The following is a 24486-nucleotide window of genomic DNA, read 5'->3' on the forward strand; positions in this document are numbered from 1 at the left end:
ACCCTTCAAAGCTGCTTTTGCTGTTTTTACGCCATGAGATTTTAAAATTTTAAAGATCATGTTGGCCGCTGTTGTGACATGGTGAGTTTGGAGGCCGTGGGGATGTTTTTCCACAAAGAGAGGAACAGCACAGGGTGAATTCCTCCCTCTGGGGCAGCTTTAACCAGGCACTTTCTCAAAGAGCTGATCCCTAGCAGGAGGCAGAGCAGGAGAAGCAGGGTACCCTCGGAGATGGGCGCAAGAAAGAGCATTTATTGAAAGAAATCATGGATTTAAATAGTGTACACCGTGGAAAATAATTTACAGATGTTTAATTAGACAGAGAAAAAGAAAAAACCCAGTCCATAAAGTTAGTCATGTACACCACAGGTGTTTTATCTTTGTTTTAAGTTTAAAAAGCCTGAAAAAAAATCCTGGCTGCTTCCTTAGTTCCTAAACCTCCAAAGCTGAATCCTCCTCTCCTCTCTCCCCTCCCAGCACGAGGCAGGACCAACCTGGAGCTGCGGGAGAAGTTCATCCTGCCCGAAGGAGCCTCGCAGGGCATGACCCCGTTCCGCTCGCGCGGCCGCAGATCCAAACCCTCGTCCAGGGCGGCGTCCCCGACCCGCTCCAGCTCCAGTGCCAGCCAGAGCAACCACAGCTGCGCCTCCATGCCCTCCTCCCCTGCCACCCCAGCCAGCGGAGCCAAGGTGGGCACCAGCCCTGCACCTTCCCCTTCCCTCCACAAAACAGCTGGAGGTGGAGGGAGGAGGAAGGCTGGGGTTGGAGGGGTTGAGGAGGGTGCTGGAAGTGTTGTCCAGGTGGGTTTGGGGGTGGCCATGCTGCATTTCCAGGTTTCCAGCCCGCATTTGTGGCTCCACAGCGCCGTGCCAGCCCGAGGTTCCCGGTGTGGCTGGGCTGTGGTGTGGTGTCAGCCATCACCCCTCATCTCTCCTTCCCCACCATGTCATTATTTCATCACCTTTTTGGGTTTTTTCCCCCTTTATTTTAATGTGTGTATAATTCCATTTGGTTCTCGCTCCATTTTTCCGGATACTCTCCCATTTCTCTTTTTTATTTTTTTCATTTATTTTTTTTTACCACTCATCCCACCTCTCCCCCCCTTTCCTTGGCTTTTCCATTTCACAGACTCCACATCACTTCTCCCGGTGTTATGACAAACCCTGGTTGATAAACAGTAAAGCCAGCACCCCCCTGAGGGGATTCGATTATTCCGACTTCCAGCTCCCGAGCGCCGAGGTAGAGTATGGTCTGCCAGCCCCAGGGAGCTGCTGCCAGGCTGGATGCCCTGGCATGGATCCACCCCACTGCCCTGCCTGCCCTTAACGCTTTCCTCGTGGTAGAGCAGCGCTTGTAGCACCGCTAACGCTCCCACTGTTGGCGTTTTTCATGGGTCTCCAACTCGGATTTAAAAAAAAAATTAAAATATCGCCTTCAGAGCGAAGCACGACACTTTCAATTCACCTCCTCTGCTTCCAAACCCTGTTAATCCTCTTGTGCTTTGAAAAATGGGTTAATTTTCCGAGCTTTGTTGGAAAGGGGCTGAGTTTGGCCTCCCAAAAATTGAAATGCAGCAGCCGAGTTGAGACTTGAAAATCAGCTACAGCGCATGCACCGTAACCACAGCGCCGCAGTTTTATGGACAGCTTGTGTTTCTCACCGTGTTGAAGCACGTCTGGTGTGCCCAGCCACAGCCTTGATGCTCCCAGGAGGATGAATTTGGGCTGAGATTTTGGTTTCCCTAAAGTTTTGCAGCCTCCTCGTGGATTTTCCCTGCCCTTGCAGTGGGGTGGTGAGAAGCGCTGGGTGGATCCTGGTGGGTTCCCTGTGCTGGTGAGGGAACTGTGTCCTGCTCAGCGGTGCTTCCAGGTGCAAAATGGATCCATTTGATTCACTCAGAGGTCAGGAGCACTTCCCCCAATCGATGCTTGCTGCCTATTTTAAAATAGGATCAAGAATGAGAATGGAAATCTCTGATCATCACCGTGATTCCTGGAAAATCGTGTGCTAATGGATTTTGATTCCCTCAGCTGCCCCTCTCCCCCTGCAGCTCCAGTTCCATCCCACTCCAACATTTCTGAGCTTCCCAAAAACCACAAAACCACAGGAGATGGAGGAAAACCCCTCCAGCTTTAAAGCAATGTGGGAAATACCCTGTGGGATGTGTGTCCATCCCTCCAGCTGGGGACAGCACAGGCAGCTTTTCCTGCAGCTCTGCCCCAAACCCAAAGCTTTGGATGGTGAGCAGGAACTGGAGCTGCCTTTTCCAGCTGGATCCAGGTGCCCTCACCCTGCTGGCACCTTCCCCTTGGCTTCCTGCAGCAGCACTGGGAGCAGAGTTGCCTGTTGTGCTGCTTCACCCCACACCAGCTGCACTTCCAACATCTTAAAGGTCGGGGAAAGGGCATTTCAGGACACAGCCAGGGCTGATCTGCTGGGCTTTGTGTCCCTGTCCATCACTTTTCCAATTTGGCTGCACTGGGAGTGGTGTGGACATCACCACCAGGGTGTCCCTGCACCTCTCCCCCCGCTTTGGGTTGTGCTACTCAAGATCCTGAGTTGGACTTGACCTTCCAAATTGTTAAAATCCCTATTGGGGATAAAATTGGATGCTAAAATCCCTATTTTTTCCATATTCCACATTCCTTTTGTGGAGCTTTCAAGCCCAGCTGATGCTGTCTCTTAACAACTTTGCTTGGAATTTTCTTTTTCCCAACAAATTCCCTCTCATCAGCCAGCAGCTCCCAAACTGCCCATCCAAATTTTCAAGATTTGGGATTTTCCCTGAAACAGCAACTTGAGCCTTCCCTGACCATTGAGATGAGACCCTTCCACGCCCAGATTTTTGCTGAGGATCTGATCTGGGCTGTGACAGCTGAAGGATGTCCTGTGTGTGTTCTTCCTCCCAAGGTGACCCCAGCAGCTGGCAGCAAGCTGAAGCGCCCCACCTTCCACTCCAGCCGGACCTCGCTGGCTGGGGACACCAGTAACAGCTCCTCCCCAGCCTCCACAGGTGCCAAAACCACTCGGGCAGGTGAGTGAGGGGAAAAGATGGGAAAAGATGGGAAAATTCCATCCTGGCGGCATGGAGAAAATAGGGAATGTGTGAGGGATGGGTGGTGGGGGAGGAGATGCTGGCTCAGCTGTGCACTCTGAGGAGTTGGTGAAATTTGGGAAGGAATCGTCCTCTCAGCTTTTTGAGTTGTTTCTTTGCAGACCCCAAAATCACAGGCAGCAAACTTAAGGCATCAAAATTTCCTCCTCATAGTTTTTTGGGCTGCTCCTTTGCAGATCCCAAGAACACAACTAGCAAACTTAGGGCATCAAACCTTGCTCCTCTCATCTTTGTGGGCTGTTCCTTTTCAGATCCTAAAAAAGCATCCAGCAAACTTAGGACATCAACCTTTTCAGACCCCAAGAAGGCAGCCAGGAAATTTAGGGCATCAGACCTTGCTCCTCTCACGTTTTTTGGCCATTCCTTTGCAGACCCCAAGAATGCAGCCAGCAAACTTTAAGCATCAAAATTTCTTCCTCATAATTTTGTGGGTTGTTCCTTTTCAGACCCTAAAGAAGCAGCCAGGAAACTTAAAAATTAAGGCATCAAACTTTTTGGGTTGTTCCTTTTCAGACCCCAAGAACACAACCAGCAAACTTAGGGCATCAAACTTTCCTCCTCTCAGCTTTTTTGGTTGTTCCTTTACAATCCCTAAGAACACAACCAGCAAACTTAAGGCATCAAAATTTCATCCTCATAGATTTGTGGACTGTTCCTTTTCAGACCCCAAGAACACAGCCAGCAACTTTAAGGCATCAAAATTTCATCCTTTCACCTTTTTGGGTTGTTCCTTTTCAGACCCCAAGAAGGCAGCCAGCAAAATTAAAGCATCAAACCTTTTTCCTCTCACTTTTTTGGGCTCTTTCTTTTCAGACCCCAAGAAGGCAGCCAGCAAATTTAATTTTAAAAACATCAAACCTTCCTCCTCTCACCTTTGTGGCTGTTCCTTTTCAGACCCCAAGAACACAGCCAGCAAATTTAAGGCATCAAACCTTACTCCTCTCAGCTTTTAGGGCTCTTCCTTTTCAGACCCTAAAAAGCAGCCAGCAAACTTAAAAATTAAGGCATCAAACTTTTTGGGTGTAGACCCCAAGAACACAACCAGCAAACTTAGGGCATCAAAATTTCCTCCTCATAGTTTTTTGGGTTCTTCCTTTTCAGACCCCAAGAACACAGCCAGCAACTTAAAAATTAAAGCACCAAACCTTTTTCCTTTCACCTTTTTGGTTGTTCCTTTTCAGACCCCAAGAAGGCAGCAAACTTAGGGCGTCAAACTTTTTGGGTTGTTCCTCTGCAGATCCCAATAAAGCAGCCAGCAAACTTAGGGCATCAAACCTTGTTCCTCTCACCTTTGTGGCTGTTCCTTTGCAGACCCCAAGAACACAGCCAGCAAATTTAAGGCATCAAAATTTCGTCCTCTCACCTTTTTGGCTGTTCCTTTTCAGGCCCTAAAAAAGCAGCCAGGAAACTTAGGGCATCAAAATTTCCTCCTCATGGTTTTGTGGGTTGCTCCTTTTCAGACCCCAAGAAGATAGCCAACAACTTTAATTTTAAAAACATCAAACATTGCTCCTCTCACCTTTTTTGGCTGTTCCTTTTCAGACCCCAGGAAGGCAGCCAGCAAATTTAGGGCATCAAACCTTCCTCCTGACAGTTTTTTGGGCTCTTCCTTTTCAGACCCTAAAAAGCAACCAGCAAACTTAAAAATTAAGGCATCGAACTTTTTGGGTTGTTCCTTTTCAGACCTCAAGAACACAACCAGCAAACTTAGGGCATCAAAATTTCCTCCTCATAGTTTTTTGGGTTCTTCCTTTTCAGACCCTAAAAAAGCCGCCAGGAAACTTAAAAATTAAGGCATCAAACTTTTTGGGCTCTTTCTTTTCAGACCCCAAGAACGCAACCATCAAAATTAAAGCATCAAACCTTGCTCCTCTCACTTTTTTTGGGCTGTTCCTTTTCAGACCCCAAGAAGGCAGCCATCAAATTTAACTTTAAAAACATCAAACCATCCTCCTCTCACCTTTGTGGCTGTTCCTTTTCAGACCCCAAGAACACAGCCAGCAAATTTAAGGCATCAACCCTTACTCTTCTCAGCTTTTTGGCCGTTCCTTTTCAGATCCTAAAACAGCATCCAGCAAACTTAGGGCATCAAAATTTCCTCCTCATGGTTTTGTGGGCAGTTCCTTTTCAGACCCCAAAAAAGCAGCCAGCAAACTTAAAAATTAAGACATCAAACTTTTTGAGTTGTTCCTTTTCAGATCGCAAGAACACAACCAGCAACTTTAATTTTAAAAGCATCAAACCTTGCTCCTCTCGTGTTTTTTGCTGTTCCTTTTCAGACCCCAAGAAGGCAGCCAGCAAACTTAGGGCATCAGACCTTGCTCCTCTCACTTTTTGGGTTGTTCCTTTTCAGACCCCAAGAACCCAAGAAAGCAACCAGCAAACTTAGGGCATCAAAATTTCTGCCTCATAATTTTGTGGGTTGTTCCTTTTCAGACCCCAAGAAGGCAGCCAGCAAACTTAAAACTTAAGGCATTGAACTTTTTGGGTTGTTCCTTTTCAGACCCCAAGAACACAGCCAGCAAACTTAGGGCATCAAATTTTCTGGACTGTTCCTTTTCAGGCCCCAACAAAGCATCCAGCAAAATTAAAGCATCAAACCTTGCTCCTCTCACCTTTTTGGGTTGTTCCTTTTCAGACCCCAAGAAGGCAGCCAGCAAACTTAAGGCGTCAAACTTTTTGGGCTGTTCCTTTTTAGACCCCAAGAGCACAGCCAGCAAATTTAAGGCATCAAAATTTCATCCTCTCACCTTTTTTGGCTGTTCCTTTTCAAACCCCAAAAAAGCAGCCAGCAAACTTAAAACTTCAGGCATCAAACTTTTTGGGCTCTTTCTTTTCAGACTCCAACAAGACAGCCAGCAACTTTAATTTTAAAAGCATCAAACCTTGCTCCTCTCACTTTCTTTGGGTTGTTCCTTTTCAGACCCCAAGAAGGCAGCCAGCAAATTTAATTTTAAAAGCATCAAACCTTCCTCCTCTCACCTTTGTGGCCGTTCCTTTTCAGACCCCAAGAACACAGCCAACAAATTTAAGGCATCAAACCTTGCTCCTCTCAGCTTTTTGGGCTCTTCCTTTTCAGATCCTAAAACAGCATCCAGCAAACTTAGGGCATCAAAATTTCCTCCTCATGGTTTTGTGGGCAGTTCCTTTTCAGACCCCAAAAAAGCAGCCAGCAAACTTAAAAATTAAGACATCAAACTTTTTGAGTTGTTCCTTTTCAGATCGCAAGAACACAACCAGCAACTTTAATTTTAAAAGCATCAAACCTTACTCCTCTCATGTTTTTTGCTGTTCCTTTTCAGACCCCAAGAAGGCAGCCAGGAAACTTAGGGCATCAGACCTTGCTCCTCTCACTTTTTGGGTTGTTCCTTTTCAGACCCCAAGAACCCAAGAAAGCAGACAGCAAACTTAGGGCATCAAAATTTCTGCCTCATAATTTTGTGGGTTGTTCCTTTTCAGACCCCAAGAAGGCAGCCAGCAAACTTAAAACTTAAGGCATTGAACTTTTTGGGTTGTTCCTTTTCAGACCCCAAGAACACAGCCAGCAAACTTAGGGCATGAAATTTTGTGGACTGTTCCTTTTCAGGCCCCAACAAAGCATCCAGCAAAATTAAAGCATCAAACCTTGCTCCTCTCACCTTTTTTGGCCGTTCCTTTTCAGACCCCAAGAAGGCAGCCAGCCGCCCCACGAGCCGCGCCGGGAGCCGCACGGGCAGCAGGGCCAGCAGCCGCCGGGGCAGCGACGCCTCGGATTTCGATTTGCTGGAGACGCAATCGGCCTGCTCGGACACCTCGGAGAGCAGCGCGGCCGGCGGGCACAGCTCGCGCCGCGGCACCGCCGCCAAGCCCTCCAAAATCCCCACCATGTCCAAGAAAACGCCCACTGCCACCCCAAAAACGCCAGGCCCTAAGAGATAATACTGTACCCTCCTAAAAAAAAAAGGGGGAAAACAAAAAAAAAAAATCTGACCCAGTTTTTAACCCTGCTCCGTACATTGGATGTATATTTATTCTAAATGGGAGAAACTATATTGTTAAAAGTGTAAAAGAGAAGTTGTGTTATGAAGCTGCCTTATTTGGTTTATTTTTTTTTTTGTTGTTATGGTTTTTTTGGGTTTTTTTTTTTTCCATTTTTGTAAGTTACTATTTTCATGTGAATATTTATGTAGATAAAAAAAAAAAAAATTGCCTCTCGGTGACCCCTGTTTAGAGAGGGGCCTGGAAAACTGAAATGTGGGAGAGAAAGAAAAAAAAAAATCAAGAAAAAAAGATTAAAAAAAAAGGAAGCAAAAAAAAAAAAAGGTCAAGATGTGAAAGTGTAAAGAAAAACTAAAATATAAATAGGATTTCTGCGCGGTGCAGGGTGTGAACCTGCTTTATCTTTTAGGATTGTTTCCTAAATGCATCTTTATAAACTTAACTTGCTGTCTCAGCAAGGTAAATTATATTTAAAAGCAAAGACCTGAATCCTGCAGTGTTCAAGGAACTCTCTTTTTGTAAATCACAGATACCTCAACCAGAGAAACATGAGGTGAGGGGACTTGGGGCTTATGTTTCCAATTTTTTTTAAAGCTATGTGGTTTTACCTGAAGAAAGCGGAGTTTGACTTTAATAAAATTTGCACACACTACAGCAAAGGCCGTGACAATTTTGCTGTCTTGAAAACACTGTCCTGACAACTTTTGTTTTTAAAGAACAAACCGAGGGTGAGGGGTTTGGGGAGGGGTTTGAGGAGGGGCTTCACTCGCAGGTCTGGAGCACTTAGAGGTGGTGGGGCCCTCCAAAAATCAAGGATTCTTCTGGATCCATGGCTCAACCAGCCCGCCCCGAGGCGTTCCTTACACAATCACTGTTTTATCTGCATCTCTTTGTTCCCTATTTATTATTTAACTGGTCATTCCACTTCCAGCCAGGCTGAGATTGATGTGAACTCTGCTCCTAGGAGAAATCTGGACTTACACGCACAGTTGCTTGTCCTTGAAATGAGTCTCACCAGCACACTCGCTGCAAGTCCTGTCTCGCTTTTGTACGCTCCTTTTTTCTTTGTAATAAAAGAATCCAACTGACCAAGTGACCAGGAGACGGGCTGGGGGCGAGGGGGGCTCTCCACAGCTCCTGTATTTATTAAATATTGTTCCTCTCCGGCTCTGACCGTGTTGCTGTGTGATTCTCTCAATTGGTTTCAAATTGAGGCAAAAAAAAAACCCTGAAGCTCTACCAATGAATTGTTTAAAAAAAAAAATTTAAAAAAAAAAACAGGCACATTTTTGTATTAAAATTGCTTGCGGTAATAAACGATCTTGCCTCCTACTTTATTCCCCGGTGTTAGCTTTGTGAGGATGAGCTGGAGATGGTTATCCCGGGTGGGGAATCAGGTTTGCACCCAGGTTTTTTTGTGGGATGGAGCAGGGAAGCAGCCAGCCCCAGAATAAATGGTCCAGGTGGGTGGGTGAGGTGGTGAGGGTGCTCAGTGGGGTGGGGAGGGGAAGGGATACCAGGGGGTGTCCAAGAGTTTGGGTGCCCAAGGGGGTGAGTGTGCATGGATTTGGGTGCCAGGGAGGGTGGGTGCCCCTGGGATTGATTTCCCACAAGGATGAGTGTGGATCTGCAGGGATTTGGGTGCCAGGGACGGTGGGTACCCCTGGATTTGGATTCCCACAAGGATGAGTATCCCCAGGTGTGGATTTTCAGGGATTTTAGGTGCCAGGGAGGGTGGGTACCCCTGGATTTGGGTTCCCACAAGGATGAGTGTCCCTTGGTGTGAGTATTCATGGATTTCAGGTGACAGGGAGGGTGGGTGCCCCTGGATGCCCCTGGATTTGGGTTCCCACAAGGTGAGTATCCCTTGGTGTGAATATTCAGGAATTTGGGTACCAGGGAGGATGGGTGCCCCTGGGTTTGATTTCCCACAAGGGTGAGTGTGGATCTGCAGGGATTTGGGTGCCAGGGACGGTGGGTACCCCTGGATTTGGGTTCCCACAAGGATGAGCATCCCCATGTGTGGATGTTCAGGGATTTGGGTGCCAGGGAGCATGGGTGCCCTTGGATTTGGGTTCCCACAAGGTGAGTATCTCTTGGTGTGAATATTCATGGATTTGTGTGCCAGGGGTGGTGGGTACCCCTGGGATTGATTTCCCACAAGGGTGAGTGTGGATCTGCAGGGATTTGGTTGCCAGGGAGGGAGGATGCCCCTGGATTTGGGTTCCCACAAGGTGAGTATCCCTTGGTGTGAGTATTCATGGATTTTAGGTGCCAGGGAGGGTGGGTGCTCTTGGATTTGATTTCCCACAAGGGTGAGTGTGGATGTTCAGAGATTTTAGGTGCCAGGGAGGGTGGATGCCCCTGGATTTGATTTCCCACAAGGATGAGTGTGGATCTGCAGGGATTTGGGTGCCAGGGACGGTGGGTACCCCTGAATCTGGGTTCCCACAAGGATGAGTATCCCCAGGTGTGGATTTTCAGGGATTTTAGGTGCCAGGGAGGGGGGTGCCCTTGGATTTGGGTTCCCACAAGGATGAGTATCCCTTGGTATGAATATTCATGGATTTGGGTGCCAGGGACGGTGGGTACCCCTGGATTTGGATTCCCACAAGGTGAGTATCCCTTGGTGTGAGTATTCATGGATTTTAGGTGCCAGGGAGAGTGGGTGCTCTTGGATTTGATTTCCCACGAGGTGAGTGTGAATGTTCATGGATTTGGGTGCCAGGGACGGTGGGTACCCCTGGATTTGGGTTCCCACAAGGTGAGTATCCCTTGGTGTGAATATTCAGGAATTTTAGGTGCCAGGGAGGGGGCTGCCTCTGGATTTGGGTTCCCACAAGGGAAGGGTTTCCCTCCTTAGACATGAGGTGAGCATCTCTCGGAATGGATTCCCGTGGGTTTGTTCACCCACCCGCAGGAGCATCCCTGGACACGTGTGCCCATGATTTTGGGTGTGAGTGAGGGTGGGACCCCACGGCTTTGGATACCCACGAGGACAACCATCCATAGCGATGCATTCCCACGAATTTTGGTCTCTGCTCCTTTGGGCGCCTGCCCCTTCTCATGCCCAGCGATGCTCCCCATGCCCCGCAGCCACCGGGCGGGGACGACCGGGCCGTCCCGGTGCCGGGGCGGTGCCGCTGCAGGGACCATCCCTTTCCCTCACCCCGCCGGCACCGGAGCCGGGGCCGCACCGCACCGGGCTGGGCGGGCGGGGGGTCCCGGCGGTGCCATGGGGCACGGGGCGGGCGGGGGGCGGCGGGGGGCAGTGGCACTGCTCTGGGTGGCGGCCGTGCTGTGCCAGCTGGGCAGCGGCAGCGTCCTCCGCCGCCGCCTGCACTCGGCCGGGGTCCCGCAGCGGCGGCTGAGCGGCGGCGAGCGCCGGGATGTGCAGCGGGAGATCCTGGCCGTGCTGGGGCTGCCCGGCCGGCCCCGGCCCCGCTCCCCCGCCCGCGTCCCCGCCGCCGCAGCTCCGCTCTTCATGCTCGATCTGTACCACGCCGTGGCCGGGGAGGAGGAGGAGGAGGAGGGTGAGGAAGCGGCGGTGTCGCGCCCGGTGCTCACCGGGCTCAGCACGCAGAGCCCCCCGCCCGGCAGCGTGGTGAGCCGGGCGGACACCGTGGTCAGCCTCGTTAATATGGGTGAGAATCGCTGCGGGGCACCGGGAGCACCGGGGGACACCGGGGGGATCGGGACGGCCCGGGGGACACCGGGATGTTCGGGGCACCGGGAGAACTGGAGCGCACCGGGAGCACCGGAGCGATCCGGGAGCACCGGGAGGCACCGGGGGACACCGGGCTGTTCGGGGCACCGGGAGAACCGGAGCGCACCGGGAGCACCGGGAGGCACCGGGGGAACACCGAGGGGATAGGGACAGACCGGGGGACACCGGGATGTTCGGGGCACCGGGAGCACCGGGAAGCACCGGGGGGATCGGGACAGACCGGGGGACACCGGGATGATATGGGCGGCGGGAGAACTGGAGCGCACCGGGAGGCACCGGGGGGATCGGGACGGGCCGGGGGACACCGGGGGACACCGGGTGTATCAGGACGGGCCGGGAGACACCGGGATATTCGGAGCACCGGGAGAACTGGAGCGCACCGGGAACACCGGGAGGCACCGGGGGACACCTAGGGGATAGGGACAGACCGGGGGACACCGGGATATTCGGGGCACCGGGAGAACTGGAGCGCACCGTGGATTTCCGGGGGTACCGGGATGTGCGGGAAGGATCCCGGCGATTTTGGCAGGACCGGGGATATCGGAACGATCGGAGCGCACCGGGGCTCACCGAGGGTACCGGGAGGTGACACGGGGAGGTGACACCGCGATGTGCGGGCAGGGTCCCGGTGGCTTTGTCCGTATCGGGGAGATCGGAGCGCACCGGAGTTTGCGCGGGGATGATCCGGGACCCGGGGGGGACCGAGGGGACAAAAGCGACAGGAACGGACGGGCCGGACCGGCGAGGAGGAGACGGCTGAGCCCGCAGAGCGGGGACAGCACCGAGGGGACACCGGGGACACCGGGGACACCGGGCTGAGCCCAGCCCAGCCCGAACTCCGGGTCCGTGATTGTGGTACCGGCAGCTCCGAGCATCCCTCGGGCCCGGGGTGGTTTCTCAGGGCTTGCTCGAATAAGGAACTCTTCTGCCCAGAGTTAAGCTCGATAACGGGGAGGGACACGGTGGCCGTGAGGGACGCGAGTGTTGGGTGAAGGTTGGGATGAATCCCAGCTCCTGTAAAAAGGGGAGATGGAGAAGGGAAGTGTAAAAAAGGGGAGATGGAGAAAGGAAATGTAAAATAGGGGAAATGGAGAAGGGAAATGTCCTGCAGCAGGGGGAGCTGAGGGAGGCTCGCCCACCCTGCCCTCCCCATCTCAGGGACAGCAGCAGGGTGACCCTCGGTGGGACACTGAACCCAAATAAAACCCTCGAGGCTGTTCATTACTGCTGGAATCCCGTCCAGCTGGTTACCAGGCTCCAGCTCCAGCATCCCTGGGATTTCCAGGCTGCAGAGCCGTTCCCAGCACCAGCGGGGCCACAAACCCTCGGCAGGGGTTGGATCCTCTCCCAGGAGCCTGAGCCCAGCGGGATTTGCAGATCAGAAGTTCGGATGTGGAGCTTTCCCTGCCACTGCTCGTTGCTTAAGGGATGCCCCAAGCACAAAGCGCCTCTGAGGATGGGGAGAATCCTTCCTTGGAGGCAGGGAGGGGGATCTGCACCTTTGGGAGGAGGTTTAGGCGAGGGAGGGGCTCTAGAGGTGTCTCCCACTCGTTCCTACAGCCCCTGCACCAGGAGTGGGTGTGAGGAGTGTCCCTGGGACAGTCCTGAGGGATCTGGTGCAGCTCAGCATCCCGGCAAAGAGACAAAAAACTGAAATCCCAAATCCCCTCAGCCCTTGGGACAACACCCAAGCACCAAAATGGGCTTTAAAAGGTCTGATGGCACCCGGAGTGGGATGTTCAGGGGTGTTTTTGAGGTGTCACAGGGACACTGCTCCCCTTCCCAGCACCCCTGGAGTAGCCAGGAGTTGGGGAGCACAGCTCCAGCCTTCAATTTGAATGGCTTTGATTTCTGCGGCTTCGTCAGCCCCTTCATGTTAATTAAAGAAGGGTTTTCTTGTGGGAGAAGGCCAGCTCTCGTTTGCATACATAACTAGCTGCACAATTATCCTGATGGGACATGCAAATGGGGGAAGGTCTGTGCCCCATCGGGCTCCTGGACCTCTTTGTTCCTGGGAAAGGGGAGTGACAACCTCCCTGGGTACAAATTTGGGGGACAGGGGCAGCCAGGGCACCCCCAGCTGCGTTTGGTGATGCTGGATCCACCCCTCCCACCCTTTTTACTCCTCCCAGAGCGAGGATAAAACCTGAGCTGTGCTATTGCAGAGCAAATCCCAGGTGGGATTTGGGGTTTTTGGGTGAGGATGGGATTTGGGATTTGGGATTTGGGATTTCTCCTCAGCTGTGACTCATGGGTATGGGCAGGGTGTAATTGTGGAGCAGAGATTTGTAATGGGAAGGGGGTGAGGGCACTCACAGCATTCCCAAGCCCCCCAGGGCACCCCTGCACACACATCCCCCCTTTCCCTCCATGGCAAGGACTCAGAATCAGATCATCTTTGAGGTTCCTCCCCACCCAAAGCAGTCTGTGATTCCATGAGGCTCTTTGGGACCAAGCTGTGCCCACTGCCAACATTTTCCTGGAAAATCCAGGGAGCCCTGGAGGGGAATGAGGACACCTTGGCAAGAGCAGCCACAGCCCCCCAGGCACTTCAGGGAGCCAGAAATGTGGGGTGGGAGCTCAGGGGAACCTCTTCAGTCGGATTTTAGGAGTTGGGATGTGCTGGAAGTTCCTCACCCACTGCCCTCACCCCCCACACAATCACTCCTGAAATCCAGCTGCTGTCAACAGCTGGATCAGGATTTTCCCACCCCTGGCTTCGTTTTGCAGCCATTTGAGCCTCCTTTTCACAGGGTAACCTGTGCCAAGGTGCCAGTGCTTGGATGGACCCTCCATGTGTGTTTTAATGGGAAATAAATCCCAAATAAATCCCAAAATAAATCCCAAATAAATCCCAAATAAATCCCAAATAAATCCCTGGGATCCACGGTGCTCCTGGCTGGTGTTTAGGGCAGGACCAAGGCTCTGTCCCAGCCTAAATTGGGGGTGTCCAGAGCCGAGCCTGTGTCCTGCAGCTCCCAGTGGGTGAAGGAAACACCCATGAGGCAAACTGGGAGTCTGGATGTGTTGGGAAACCTCCTAAATCCCTCCCCACTTCACAAAACCTCCAGAACTTATTTTTTCCTGCTTGCTAGTGAGGGACAGCATCTTCCCTGCATCTCCTTTAAACCTATTTTAGGACCCAGAGCACTTGATGTGGTTGAATATCCCGGCATTTCCTTTTAATTTGGTGTCTGAAATGATCGTGGGGACCCGTCGGGAGCAGCCAGGGCCGGTAATTACGACTGATGCTCCCTTTATAGAATCCCAGCAAGTGCACAGAGAAAAACGTGCAGCTAAGAATAACCTGGGGAGCAGGAGGAAGGGTGGGATGTGGGAAGAGATCTGGGAATGTTCAGGGAGACACCAGGAGGCTCGGCTGGGATGGAGCTGGGCATCCCCTGCCAGGGGAACGGCGACAAAGTCGTTTATATCGGTGTATAATCATTTTTATATCATTTTTATATCGTTTTTTTGGGGAGCACAGAGCACAGGGAGCACATTCAGCTTCGGGGGAAGATGCAGCAGCTCCTGGGGATGATGCCAAAGGAGGGGGAAAGGAGAGAAAAGCGCTTGGGTTGGGCTTTTTTTTTTCTGTGCGTCTCCTCTGCAATCCGGATCATCCGCCCACGGATAATTGAGGGTTGGTGGTGTGGCTGAGTCAACCCAGATCGGGGGCAGGTTCCCAGGCACCCCAAAACCAGCGGGGAGGCACCTCCAGCACACCCCCAGCAGCACCTGAGCACCCCCAGCTCTCCCATCTCACCAGCATTTCTATTTTAGCAGCAAACTCAGCGATGCTGATCCCTCTCCGAGCTGCTGTGGCACAGCAGGGGAAGATTTTCCCTCAATTCTCCCCCTCTCAAGGGGTTCCCTTTTTTTTTCTCCCTCAATTCTCCCCCTCTCAAGGGGTTCCCTTTTTTTTTCTCCCTCAATTCTCCCCCTCTCAAGGGGTTCCCTTTTTTTTTTTTTTCAGAGAATTCAGGGATTCCTCCCAGAATTTCATGCCAAATCATGTCTGATCCGGATTATTTGGGTTCATCAAGGAGCTCACTAATTGCAGCCCCTTTAGGATTTCACCAAGGGGTCCCTGGGTTCCCCTCCCACCAAATCCCCTCCATCACTTCCACAGCAGCAGGAAATTTAAAATTTTAAATGAGGTTTCACTCTTCTCTAGAGACAAAAATCACTTTTTTTGTCTTTTTTTTTATCTGGTGTGACCTCCTTGGCTGTGGCACAAAAATCCCTCTGCCCACCCTTGGGATCCAGCCAAAAATTTAGGACCAAAAACACCCAAGGGACACAACTCTGTACCTGAATGTCCCATGGGACACCCACTGGGGACTAAAAAACAGAACTGACTCCTCTGCTTGCGTTTTGGGGGCGAATTTAAGAATTTTGCGAGCGCCACAAACCCTCAGCAATTTTGGCAGCACAATAAAACCAACCCAGGATGGGATGGTGGAATAAAAAAGGGGAGAGGCTGAGGGATTGCAGAAGGTTTTTGGGGTTCTGTGTCACCCCCAGAGGGGGACAGGGATGGGTCAGGTCCCCACAGAATCTCCTGCCACAGCTGGCAGCGTCCCCAGAGGAGCAGGAAGCGCTCTCCGCATCCGCCCTGCCCTGGGCTTTTTTTATAACACAACTTGTGGTGAGGCCAGGAGCTGGAGGGAATGTGGGATTTGCTAAAAAAAAAAAATAAAAATAAAAATATAAAAAATAGGGGGCAAAAAAAAAAAAAAAAAAAGGAAAAAATAAGAAGGAGAAGGAAAATAAATGTTGTGGGTGCATCAGTGAAATCTGTTGGGTTTGGAGGGATGTGCTGCTCTCTGTAAATGGGAGTGGAAAGATTATGGTGGATTAAATTTGGAATATTTCCTCCTTGGAATTGGTTAAAAAATGTTTATTTTTGATTTAGTTAATTATTTGTTGGTTTTAATTTCAAAAGTAAGCGCCAGGTTGAATTGGTTGCTTCTGGCCTGAAGCAGGAGAAGCTTTAGTCACATTGAATCATATTTAATCATAAATTTAATTATACTCAGGCTAGGAAGATTGGGATATTTTTAAAGAACAATTCGAAGGAAATAATTGCACATTAGCAAAACTGTGGGGGTTGCATTACCATAGAGAAAGGAAGGTTTATTCTTTACAGTGAACAAAATAAAATCAGATTTTTCCTGTCCCGGTGTGACAGAGAAATAAGGAGTTTTCAGGGAAAAGGGAGGAGTTTTTTTAGTGACCTGATAATCAACTCCCCAAAAACACACAGCCTGAAAATCTTTACTTGTGGATAAATTTTGACTTGTGGACAAATCTTTTGGACCTGTGATATCCAGTGATGAGCCCTGGGATTGTCTGCAGCAGGAAAAGTTTGGAAAATCCCAATTCCTGCTCCAGATGATCCTGCTGACCCCCAAAACCCCAATTCCTGCTCCAGATGATCCTGCTGATTCCCAAAATCCCAATTCCTGCTCCAGATCATCCTGCTGACCCCTAAAATCCCAATTCCTGCTCCAGATGATCCTGCTGATTTCTAAAACCCCAATTCCTGCTCCAGATGATCCTGCTGATTCCCAAAATCCCAATTCCTGCTCCAAATGATCCTGCTGACCCCCAAAATTCCAATTCCTGCTCCAGATGATCCTGCTGACCCCCAAAACTCCAATTCCTGCTCCAGATGATCCTGCTGATTTCCAAAACCCCAATTCCTGCTCCAAATGATCCTGCTGATTCCCAAAATCCCAATTCCTGCTCCAAATGATCCTGCTGATTCCCAAAACCCCAATTCCTGCTCCAAATGATCCTGCTGATTCCCAAAATCCCAATTCCTGCTCCAAATGATCCTGCTGATTCCCAAAATTCCAATTCCTGCTCCAGATGATCCTGCTGACTCACAAATCCTCAATTCCTGCTCCAGATGATCCTGCTGATTCCCAAAACCCCAATTCCTACTCCAGATGATCCTGCTGATTTCCAAAACTCCAATTCCTGCTCCAGATCATCCTGCTGATTCCCAAAACCCCAATTCCTCCTCCAGATGATCCTGCTGACCCCCAAAACCCCAATTCCTGCTCCAGATGATCCTGCTGACCCCCAAAACTTCAATTTTTTTGGCTGCACCCTAAAGCACAGCACATCCTCTGTGCTCCTCCCACAGCCAGCGTTTTGTGCTTTGAAATTTAATATAAATTATTTCAGTTTTAATGAATAAAAGAGGAAGAGGGCTAGGAGGGGAAGCTGGTGGGTTCACAGCAAAACAAACTGCAGGAATAGGGGAGGGAACAGATCCAAACTTTGAGGAGATGAGAATTCAGAACCAGGGGGGTTTTGTCCCCAAAATCCATTTGGAGGAGCTCAGTGGGGAGGTTCCAGCCTTGGATCAGCCATCCCTGACCCTTTTTTTTTCCTCTCAGTGGAGCAGGACCGGGATCTGTTCTCTCCCAAACCCTACTGGAAGGAGTTCAGGTTCGACCTGACCCAGGTGCCGGCGGGGGAGGCGGTGACGGCGGCGGAATTCCGCATCTACAAATCCCGGGGGGTGCCCAGCCAGGGCAACAGCAGCATCCACATCAGCATCTACGAGGTGGCTGCGCAGCATTCCAACAGGTGAGGGGCTGGGAGGGACGGGAACGGGGGGGGAATGGGGATGGGGGGTGGGTATGGGATTGGGAAAATGGGATTGGGAGATGGGGATGGGATTGGGGTGATGGGGATGGGATTTGGGATGGGGATGGGATTGGGAGATGGGAATGGGATTGGGGATGGCTTTGGAGAGATGGAGATGGGATTTGGGATGGGGATGAGATTGGGGATCAGGATGAGAATGATGGGGATGGGATTGGGGATCAGGATGAGAAAGGGATGGGATTGGGGATAGGGATAAGAATGATGGGGATGGGATTGTGGGGATGGGATTGGGGAGATGGGGATGGGATTGAGATGATGGGGATGGGATTGGGATGATGGGGATGGGATTGGGATGATGGGAATGAGAATGATGGGGATGGGATTGGGGTGATGGGGATGGGATTGGGGTGATGGGGATGGGATTTGGGTGATGGGATTGGGGTGATGGGGATGGGATTTGGGATGGGGATGGAATTTGGGATCAGGATGAGAGTGATGGGGATGGGATTGGGGATCAGGATGGGATTGAGATGATGGGGATGGGATTGGGGATCAGGATGGGGATGGGATTTGGGATCAGGATGGGATTTGGGATGGGGATGGGATTTGGGGTTAGGATGGGATTGAGGATCAGGATAAGAATGATGGGGATGGGATTGGGGTGATGGGGATGGGATTGAGGATCAGGATGAGAATGATGGGGATGGGATTGGGGATCAGGATGGGATTGGGGTGATGGGGATGGGATTGGGATGATGGGGATGGGATTGTGGGGATGGGGTTGGGGTGATGGGGATGGGATTGGGGATCAGGATGGGATTGGGGATTGGGATGGGATGGGATTGGGGTGATGGGGATGGGATTGAGGATCAAGATGAGAAGGGGACGAGATTGGGGATGGGGATGAAGGAGGTGGCGATGGGGATCAGGATGAGGATGGTGGGGATGGAAAAGGGTGGGGGAGTGAAGAAGATGGGAAGGGAATGGGAATGAAAATAGGGATGAAGATGATGGGAATGGGGATGAGAATGAGGGGGATGAAGATGATGGGGATGAGAATGGGAGTGGGAATGAGAATGTGAATGGATAAGGGAGTGAAGAAGATGGGGATGGGAATAGGAATAGGAATAGGAATAGGAATAGGAATAGGAATAGGAATAGGAATAGGAATAGGAATAGGAATAGGAATAGGAATAGGAATAGGAATGAAGATGGGAATGGGGGTGAGAATGAGGGAGATGGGGATGAAGATGATGAGGATGGGGAAGGAGTGGGAATGAAAATAGGGATGAAGATGGTGGGAATGGGGGTGAGAATGCAGGGCATGGGAAAGGAATGGGAATGGGGAATAGGAATGGAAACAAGGTTGATGGGGATAGGGATGGGTACAGGAATGAAAATGGGAATGGGGATGAAGATGTCAGGAATGTGAGTGGGAATGGGGTGATGGGGATGGAATTGAAGATGATGGGGATGGAATTGAAGATGATGGGGATGGGAATTGAGATGAAGATGCTGGGGATGAGGCAGGAATGGGGACCAGCTCCGGGCTGTCCCTTCCCACCCCGCCCCAGCCGTGTCCGGCTGCTCCCACACTTTCCCACAGGGTAGAGCCACTCCCTGGCATTCCCACCCGGCTGGGGAGGGAGCTTTTCCCAGGGCAGCTGCCAGGACACCCCCACGGTGTCCAGCACAGGGATCTGTCCAGACACAGCTCCGAGTCATTTCCATTCATTATCCTCCTGCTGGAGCCCTTCGGGTGCTGTTACTCACCTGTTTCCCTGCTCCTGTAGGGAATCTGACCTGTTCCTGCTGGATGTGCAGGACCTGCGTGCTGGGACAGAGGGCTGGCTGGTGTTTGATGTCACAGCTGCCAGCAACCACTGGTCAGTGGATCAGAAATACAGCCTGGGGCTGAGGCTCTACGTGGAGACTGATGATGGTGAGTGTGCCCCACCTGCCTGCAGCGTTTGGGGTCGATTCCCAGGAATTTCAGCTGTCTCAGATGTGCTGGGGGGGTGATCTCGGTGTAATTTTAAATTTCCAGCTGTGATGAGTGCCAGCAGTCTGGGTTTGCAGGTTCTGGTGGCACGGACTGTAATTAACCCCATTAATGAAGTCTTTACCTGGAGGGATCCTCTGTGTGTGTGGCACAGGATTAACCCTCTTTTCCCCACGGGATTAAATCTGCTCCAGCTGGGAAGGCACTCAGAGAGCAGCTGAGTGAGAAATCCCAACCCCATCCTCAGGGAACAAAATTTTAACCCTTGCATAACCCCATGCGACCATTTTTTAGAACAAAATCCTCAGGTGGCTCCAACCCCTTGACATCCCAAAATCCCTTTATTTTTAAACTCTGCTTTAACCCAACGAGTTCTGATTGAGGACAAACCCTTCCATGGTCGTGTCCTGCAGGGCACAGCGTGGATCCGGGCTCTGCCGGGCTCCTGGGGCGCAGGGGACCCCGCTCCAAGCAGCCCTTCATGGTGACATTTTTCCGAGCCAGCCCCAGCCCTGCCCGTGTCACACGAGCAGCCAAACCCCCGAGGAGGAGACAGCCCAAGAAATCCAACGATCTCCCCCACCCAAACAAGCTCCCGGGAATTTTTGGTAAGGTGGTTTTTTTGTTTTTTTTTTCCTGCAGCCTTATGGAAAACACGAGGCTGCTTGAAATCCCAAGCAGAAAAAAGTTCTGAGGTTTCAGGATTGGAGTTTTTTTTGCAGTTTGGGAGGTGCAGAGAGGGTTTGGGTTGGATGCCCTCAAGGAAATGGTGTTTTGTGAGCGTGTCAGGATTGCTGAATATTGGAATTTTTGCCTCATTGCCCTTGGCTTTGGAGCCCTGGGAAGGTGTCACAGCTCCAGAGAGCTCAGGCAGGAGGGGAGCAGGAAGGCCCTGAAACCTCTGAGTTTGGGAAGCCCTCAAAACGAGCAAAGCTGGGGTTCAGCCCTTCCACAGCTCAATTCTGTCATCCTAATATTGAAATATCAATTTATAGGCCAGACTGGAGCTGCTTTTCCCTTTGTGCAGCAGCAAAGGCTCCTCTCCTCTGGTTCTCCCGGGCTAATCCCAATCCCAGGGGCTGTATCCAAACTCTGGGAGGGGATGACTGCAGGGGAAGGCTGGGATGGGGAATTCAGGGCTGAAATTCTGGAATTCCCATTCCCTGAATGTGCCCTTTCCCCACAGACGTTGTCCACAGCACGGATGGGCGGCAGGTCTGCCGGCGCCACGAGCTCTACGTCAGCTTCCAGGACCTTGGCTGGCTGGTACTTGTCTGCTGGGAGAAGTAAATGACAAAAAAAAAAAATAAAATCCCATTTCTCCCCACTCTGGGTTCCCTCCCAGGCTGGGTTTTCTTGCCCATGGAGCTGGGAAGGCAAACATGAACTGCCCAACCCCAAACCCCACCGGTGACCCCCAACAATTCACGGCTCAACCCAAAAAATCCAAACAAACCCCGGCTGGCACGGGGAGGAGGTGACTGAGCTGTTTGTGCAGGTGGGGAATGGATGAGGGGGCAAAAAAGGGTGAAGCCCTGGATGTAATATTTATTTTTTTTATTTTTTTGCAGGACTGGGTGATTGCCCCACAGGGATACTCAGCCTATTACTGCGAGGGGGAGTGCGCGTTCCCGCTGGACTCGTGCATGAACGCCACCAACCACGCCATCCTGCAGTCCCTGGTCAGTGCAGCCACCAGGGCAGCCCTGGGGGGACACTCGGGGCCCTGGGGGGACACTCGGGGCCCTGGGGAGCACCCAGAGCCCGGCAGGTCCTGAGGAAGAGCCGGGATTTTGGGATGAGCTCTGGGGGTGTTCAGGTGGGAGGGTGCGGTTGGGTTCCGGATTGGAATAAGGAATTGGTGGGTGTGTGCACATCTGGAGGGGTTCATGCACATCTGGAGGGGTTAACGCACGTCTAGGTGGGCTCATGAACATCTGGAGGGGTTCATGCTCATCTAGATGGGTTCGTGCACATCTGGGTGGGTTCATGAACATCTAAGTGGGGTAATGCACATCTGGAAGGGCTCATGCACATCTGGGTGGGGTCATGCACATCTGGAGGGGTTCACTCACATCTAAGAGGGCTCATGAACATCTGGATGGGCTCATGCACATCTGGAGGGGTTCATGCCCACCTAGATGGGCTCATGAACATCTGGAGGGGCTCATGCACATCTGGAGGGGTTCATGCTTGTCTAGATGGGCTCGTGCACATCTGGAGGGGCTCACGCACATCTGGAAGGGTTAATGCCCATCTGGAAGGGTTCATGCCCATCTGGAGGTGTTCATACACATCTGGAGGGGTTCATGCACATCTGGGTGGGCTCATGCACATCTGGAGGGGTTCATGCCCACCTAGATAGGCTCATGCACATCTGGAGGGGTTCATGAACGTCTGGAGAGGTTCGTGCCCATCTGGAGGAGTTGATGCCCATCTGGAAGGGTTCATGCACATCTGGGTGGGTGTTTGTACATCTGGCGGGGTTCGGGCACATCTGGAGGGGCTCATTCACATCTGGAGAAGTTAATGCACATCTAGGTGGGTGCTCACACATCTGGATGGCTGCTCACAGGCTGGCCCCCACCACAGGCTCACAGGAGATTCCAATATGGAATTTTCAAGGAGGTTCCAAAGTGGAATTTCAAGGAGGTTCCAAAATGGAATTTCAAGGAGGAGATTCCAAAGTGGAATTTCAAGGAGGAGATTCCAAAGTGGAATTTCAAGGCATTCATGGAGAGACCCAGAGTGAGGGCACCCAGCTCTGCCCCTCATCCTCAGCCAGAAGGGCTGAGCCACAGCAGCTCCTGGGATTTTGTAATTCCAGAGCTCCCTCAGCTCTTGATTTCCTGGCTCACACGATCCTGCTCCAGCTTCACAGCAGCTGGGGCAAACCTGATGATTTCTCACAGGTTAATGGCTCCTCTTCCCTGGCAGGGAGCTGGGGAGCACAGGGCACAGCAGAGCCCCCCAAAAAGTCTCTGTGTCATCCCTGCCTCCTCCTCCCCAGCTGATTCCGAGGCTTTATCCACAGCCCCAGCACCCAAACCTCGGGCTCAGCATATTCCGAGCAAGAAACCTTTAATGCCTTGGTGTTTTTGGGTTGGTTTTTTTTTTTCCCAAACCCACCCCACATCCCAGCCAGCAGTTTAATTTCAGGAATTTCCTGCCCTGTGAGTGTTTGGTTTCCCAATGGCAGAGCCACCCCGGCTCCGCTGCTCGCTGTTAATTACAGGGAGCGCCGAGCCCTCGGCCCAGCCTTTGAAGGTGTTTTAATTTTGACATGAACAAAACTTCCAGGGCCCTTCCAGGGGTTGGGAACTGTAAGAGCTGCATGGAGACATGGCTTTCAAGGTGCTGTTTATTGCACAGACCAAGTTTACAATAGTTGAGGGTCGTGGGGGAGCCTAAGCTGATGGTTATAGGCAAGCCATGAGTTTTGAAGGTTTTTTTTATTCACATTATAAAGCATTATATTTCTTTCTTTGCTGTGCATTTTATTACATAACAATCAATCAATACTTTTAATTACTATATTCATGTTACTATTTTCCAATTATAAAGGGTTCAGTTTAAGGTAGAAGTTGTTTTTCAGTTTTTTTTGCAGTGGAAAATTCTGAGATTTTTTCTTTACTTGCAACATGGTATTTTTGTTTGTCTGTGAAAACCCTTTTGCTTTGTTAAAACCATTTTTGTTCGAGGTGAATTTATCTTTTACTCAAAGCCATAAAAGCCTCTTCTAACTCACTTCAGCTTCTTAACCACCCAGTAAAACCAACTCAGCAATTCTCCTCTATATCAAAACCCACTATCATTTCTATACCTCCTTCAAATTCCACATTCAAAAATCTTTTTACATTTCTGTCAAACCCTGATCCTCCCCACCAGGGAACCCTCCTGGCAGAGGCAGGAGGAGCCTTTTCCCCCCACCCCTCACCCCTAAACCCAGCTCTGTTCCCAAAGAGGAGCGGTTGGGGCAGGATGTGAATCACCTGGATCCGGCCCTTCTGGGAAAAGCCAGGGCAAAGGCGGCTGTGGGGCCGTGCCAGCCACAGCCTGAGCTGCAAATAGCAGGGTTTGGAGAGCAAAAACACCGGACTTCCGAGCTGGGAGAGCTCGGCTGGCCCGGCCGTAAATGAATCGCACATGTGGGGGCAGCCAGGGAGGTTCTGTGTGTCCTGTGAGCTGGGATAAAGCAGGAAAATGATCCCAAAGCTCCTGTTCACAGAGGTGTTGTGGATTTTAGGTTTGAAGTTTGGGGTGGGGAATCTCTGTTGGAACAACCCCCCCCTGTCCACAGTGGAGCCTGACTCGTGCTGAGGTGATTTATGGGGTTTTTTTAAAGTCATTTGTCTGTTTTTGTGAGAAAAAAGGGCTCTGAAATCCCAAATTAATGAAGGGGCTGCCTGGCCCACGCAGTGCCATGAGCCCTGATCCAATATAAACCGCAGCAGGGACTGCCTGCAGTTTAGAATAAATATTTTTGCAAAAAGATGGAAATAATCCCCCCATTCACCCAGGGTTTTTTGGGTGGGTTTGATGCTTTTTCTGTCGCCTGGAGCCACGTTTGCTGGTGCTGACGGGCTCCATCCATCCCCCAGGTGCACCTGATGAAGCCTGAGGCCGTGCCCAAGGCGTGCTGTGCCCCCACCAAGCTCAGTGCCACCTCTGTCCTCTACTACGACAGCAACAACAACGTCATCCTCAAGAAGCACAGGAACATGGTGGTGAAATCCTGCGGCTGCCACTGATGGACAGGTCCCATTCCCACCCCTGGATGTCCCATTATTCCCTCTGGATATCCCATTCCTACCCCTGGATGTCCCATTTCCACTCCTGAGTCCCATTCCCACCCCTGCATGTCCCATTCCCACCCCTGGATGTCCCATTCCCACCCATGAGTCTCCCATTCCCATCACTGGATGTCTCTTTCTCATCCCTAAGTGTCCCATTCCCAACCCTGGATAGCCCATTATTCCCTCTGGATGTCCCACTCCCATTCCTGGGTATCCCATTCCCACCCCTGGATGTCCCATT

General features: G+C 51.2%; 2 protein-coding genes across 29 annotated transcripts in view; both read left to right on the forward strand.

The window, feature by feature from the left end:
- The window catches only part of MACF1 (microtubule actin crosslinking factor 1), a 151688-nt gene extending 143258 nt beyond the window's left edge, over nt 1-8430 (forward strand). For 20 of the 28 annotated variants that reach the window (XM_033080489.2, XM_033080486.2, XM_033080499.2 and 17 more), the window contains 4 exons: nt 478-689; nt 1129-1239; nt 2911-3034; nt 6777-8430. In XM_033080489.2, the coding sequence (XP_032936380.1) occupies nt 478-689; nt 1129-1239; nt 2911-3034; nt 6777-7033 (704 nt within the window). In that variant the 3' untranslated portion in view covers nt 7034-8430. Of the gene's footprint in view, nt 1-477; nt 690-1128; nt 1240-2910; nt 3035-3411; nt 3633-6776 lie in introns of those variants that run through there. The other 8 variants (XM_033080500.2, XM_033080501.2, XM_033080480.2 and 5 more) reach the window with 2 other exon arrangements.
- Nucleotides 8431-10328: 1898 nt separating this feature from the next.
- On the forward strand, nt 10329-24251 carry LOC117007534 (bone morphogenetic protein 8B-like). The gene is made up of 7 exons (XM_033080781.1): nt 10329-10737; nt 17234-17426; nt 19241-19389; nt 19863-20057; nt 20636-20715; nt 21021-21131; nt 24051-24251. The coding sequence occupies exons 1-7, from the start codon at nt 10329-10331 to the stop codon at nt 24198-24200; spliced, it is 1287 nt and encodes a 428-aa protein (XP_032936672.1). The 3' UTR covers nt 24201-24251.
- The last annotated feature ends 235 nt before the right edge of the window (nt 24252-24486 follow it).

This window comes from Catharus ustulatus, chromosome 26 (genome assembly GCF_009819885.2).
Source record: "Catharus ustulatus isolate bCatUst1 chromosome 26, bCatUst1.pri.v2, whole genome shotgun sequence".
Lineage (NCBI taxonomy): Eukaryota > Metazoa > Chordata > Aves > Passeriformes > Turdidae > Catharus > Catharus ustulatus.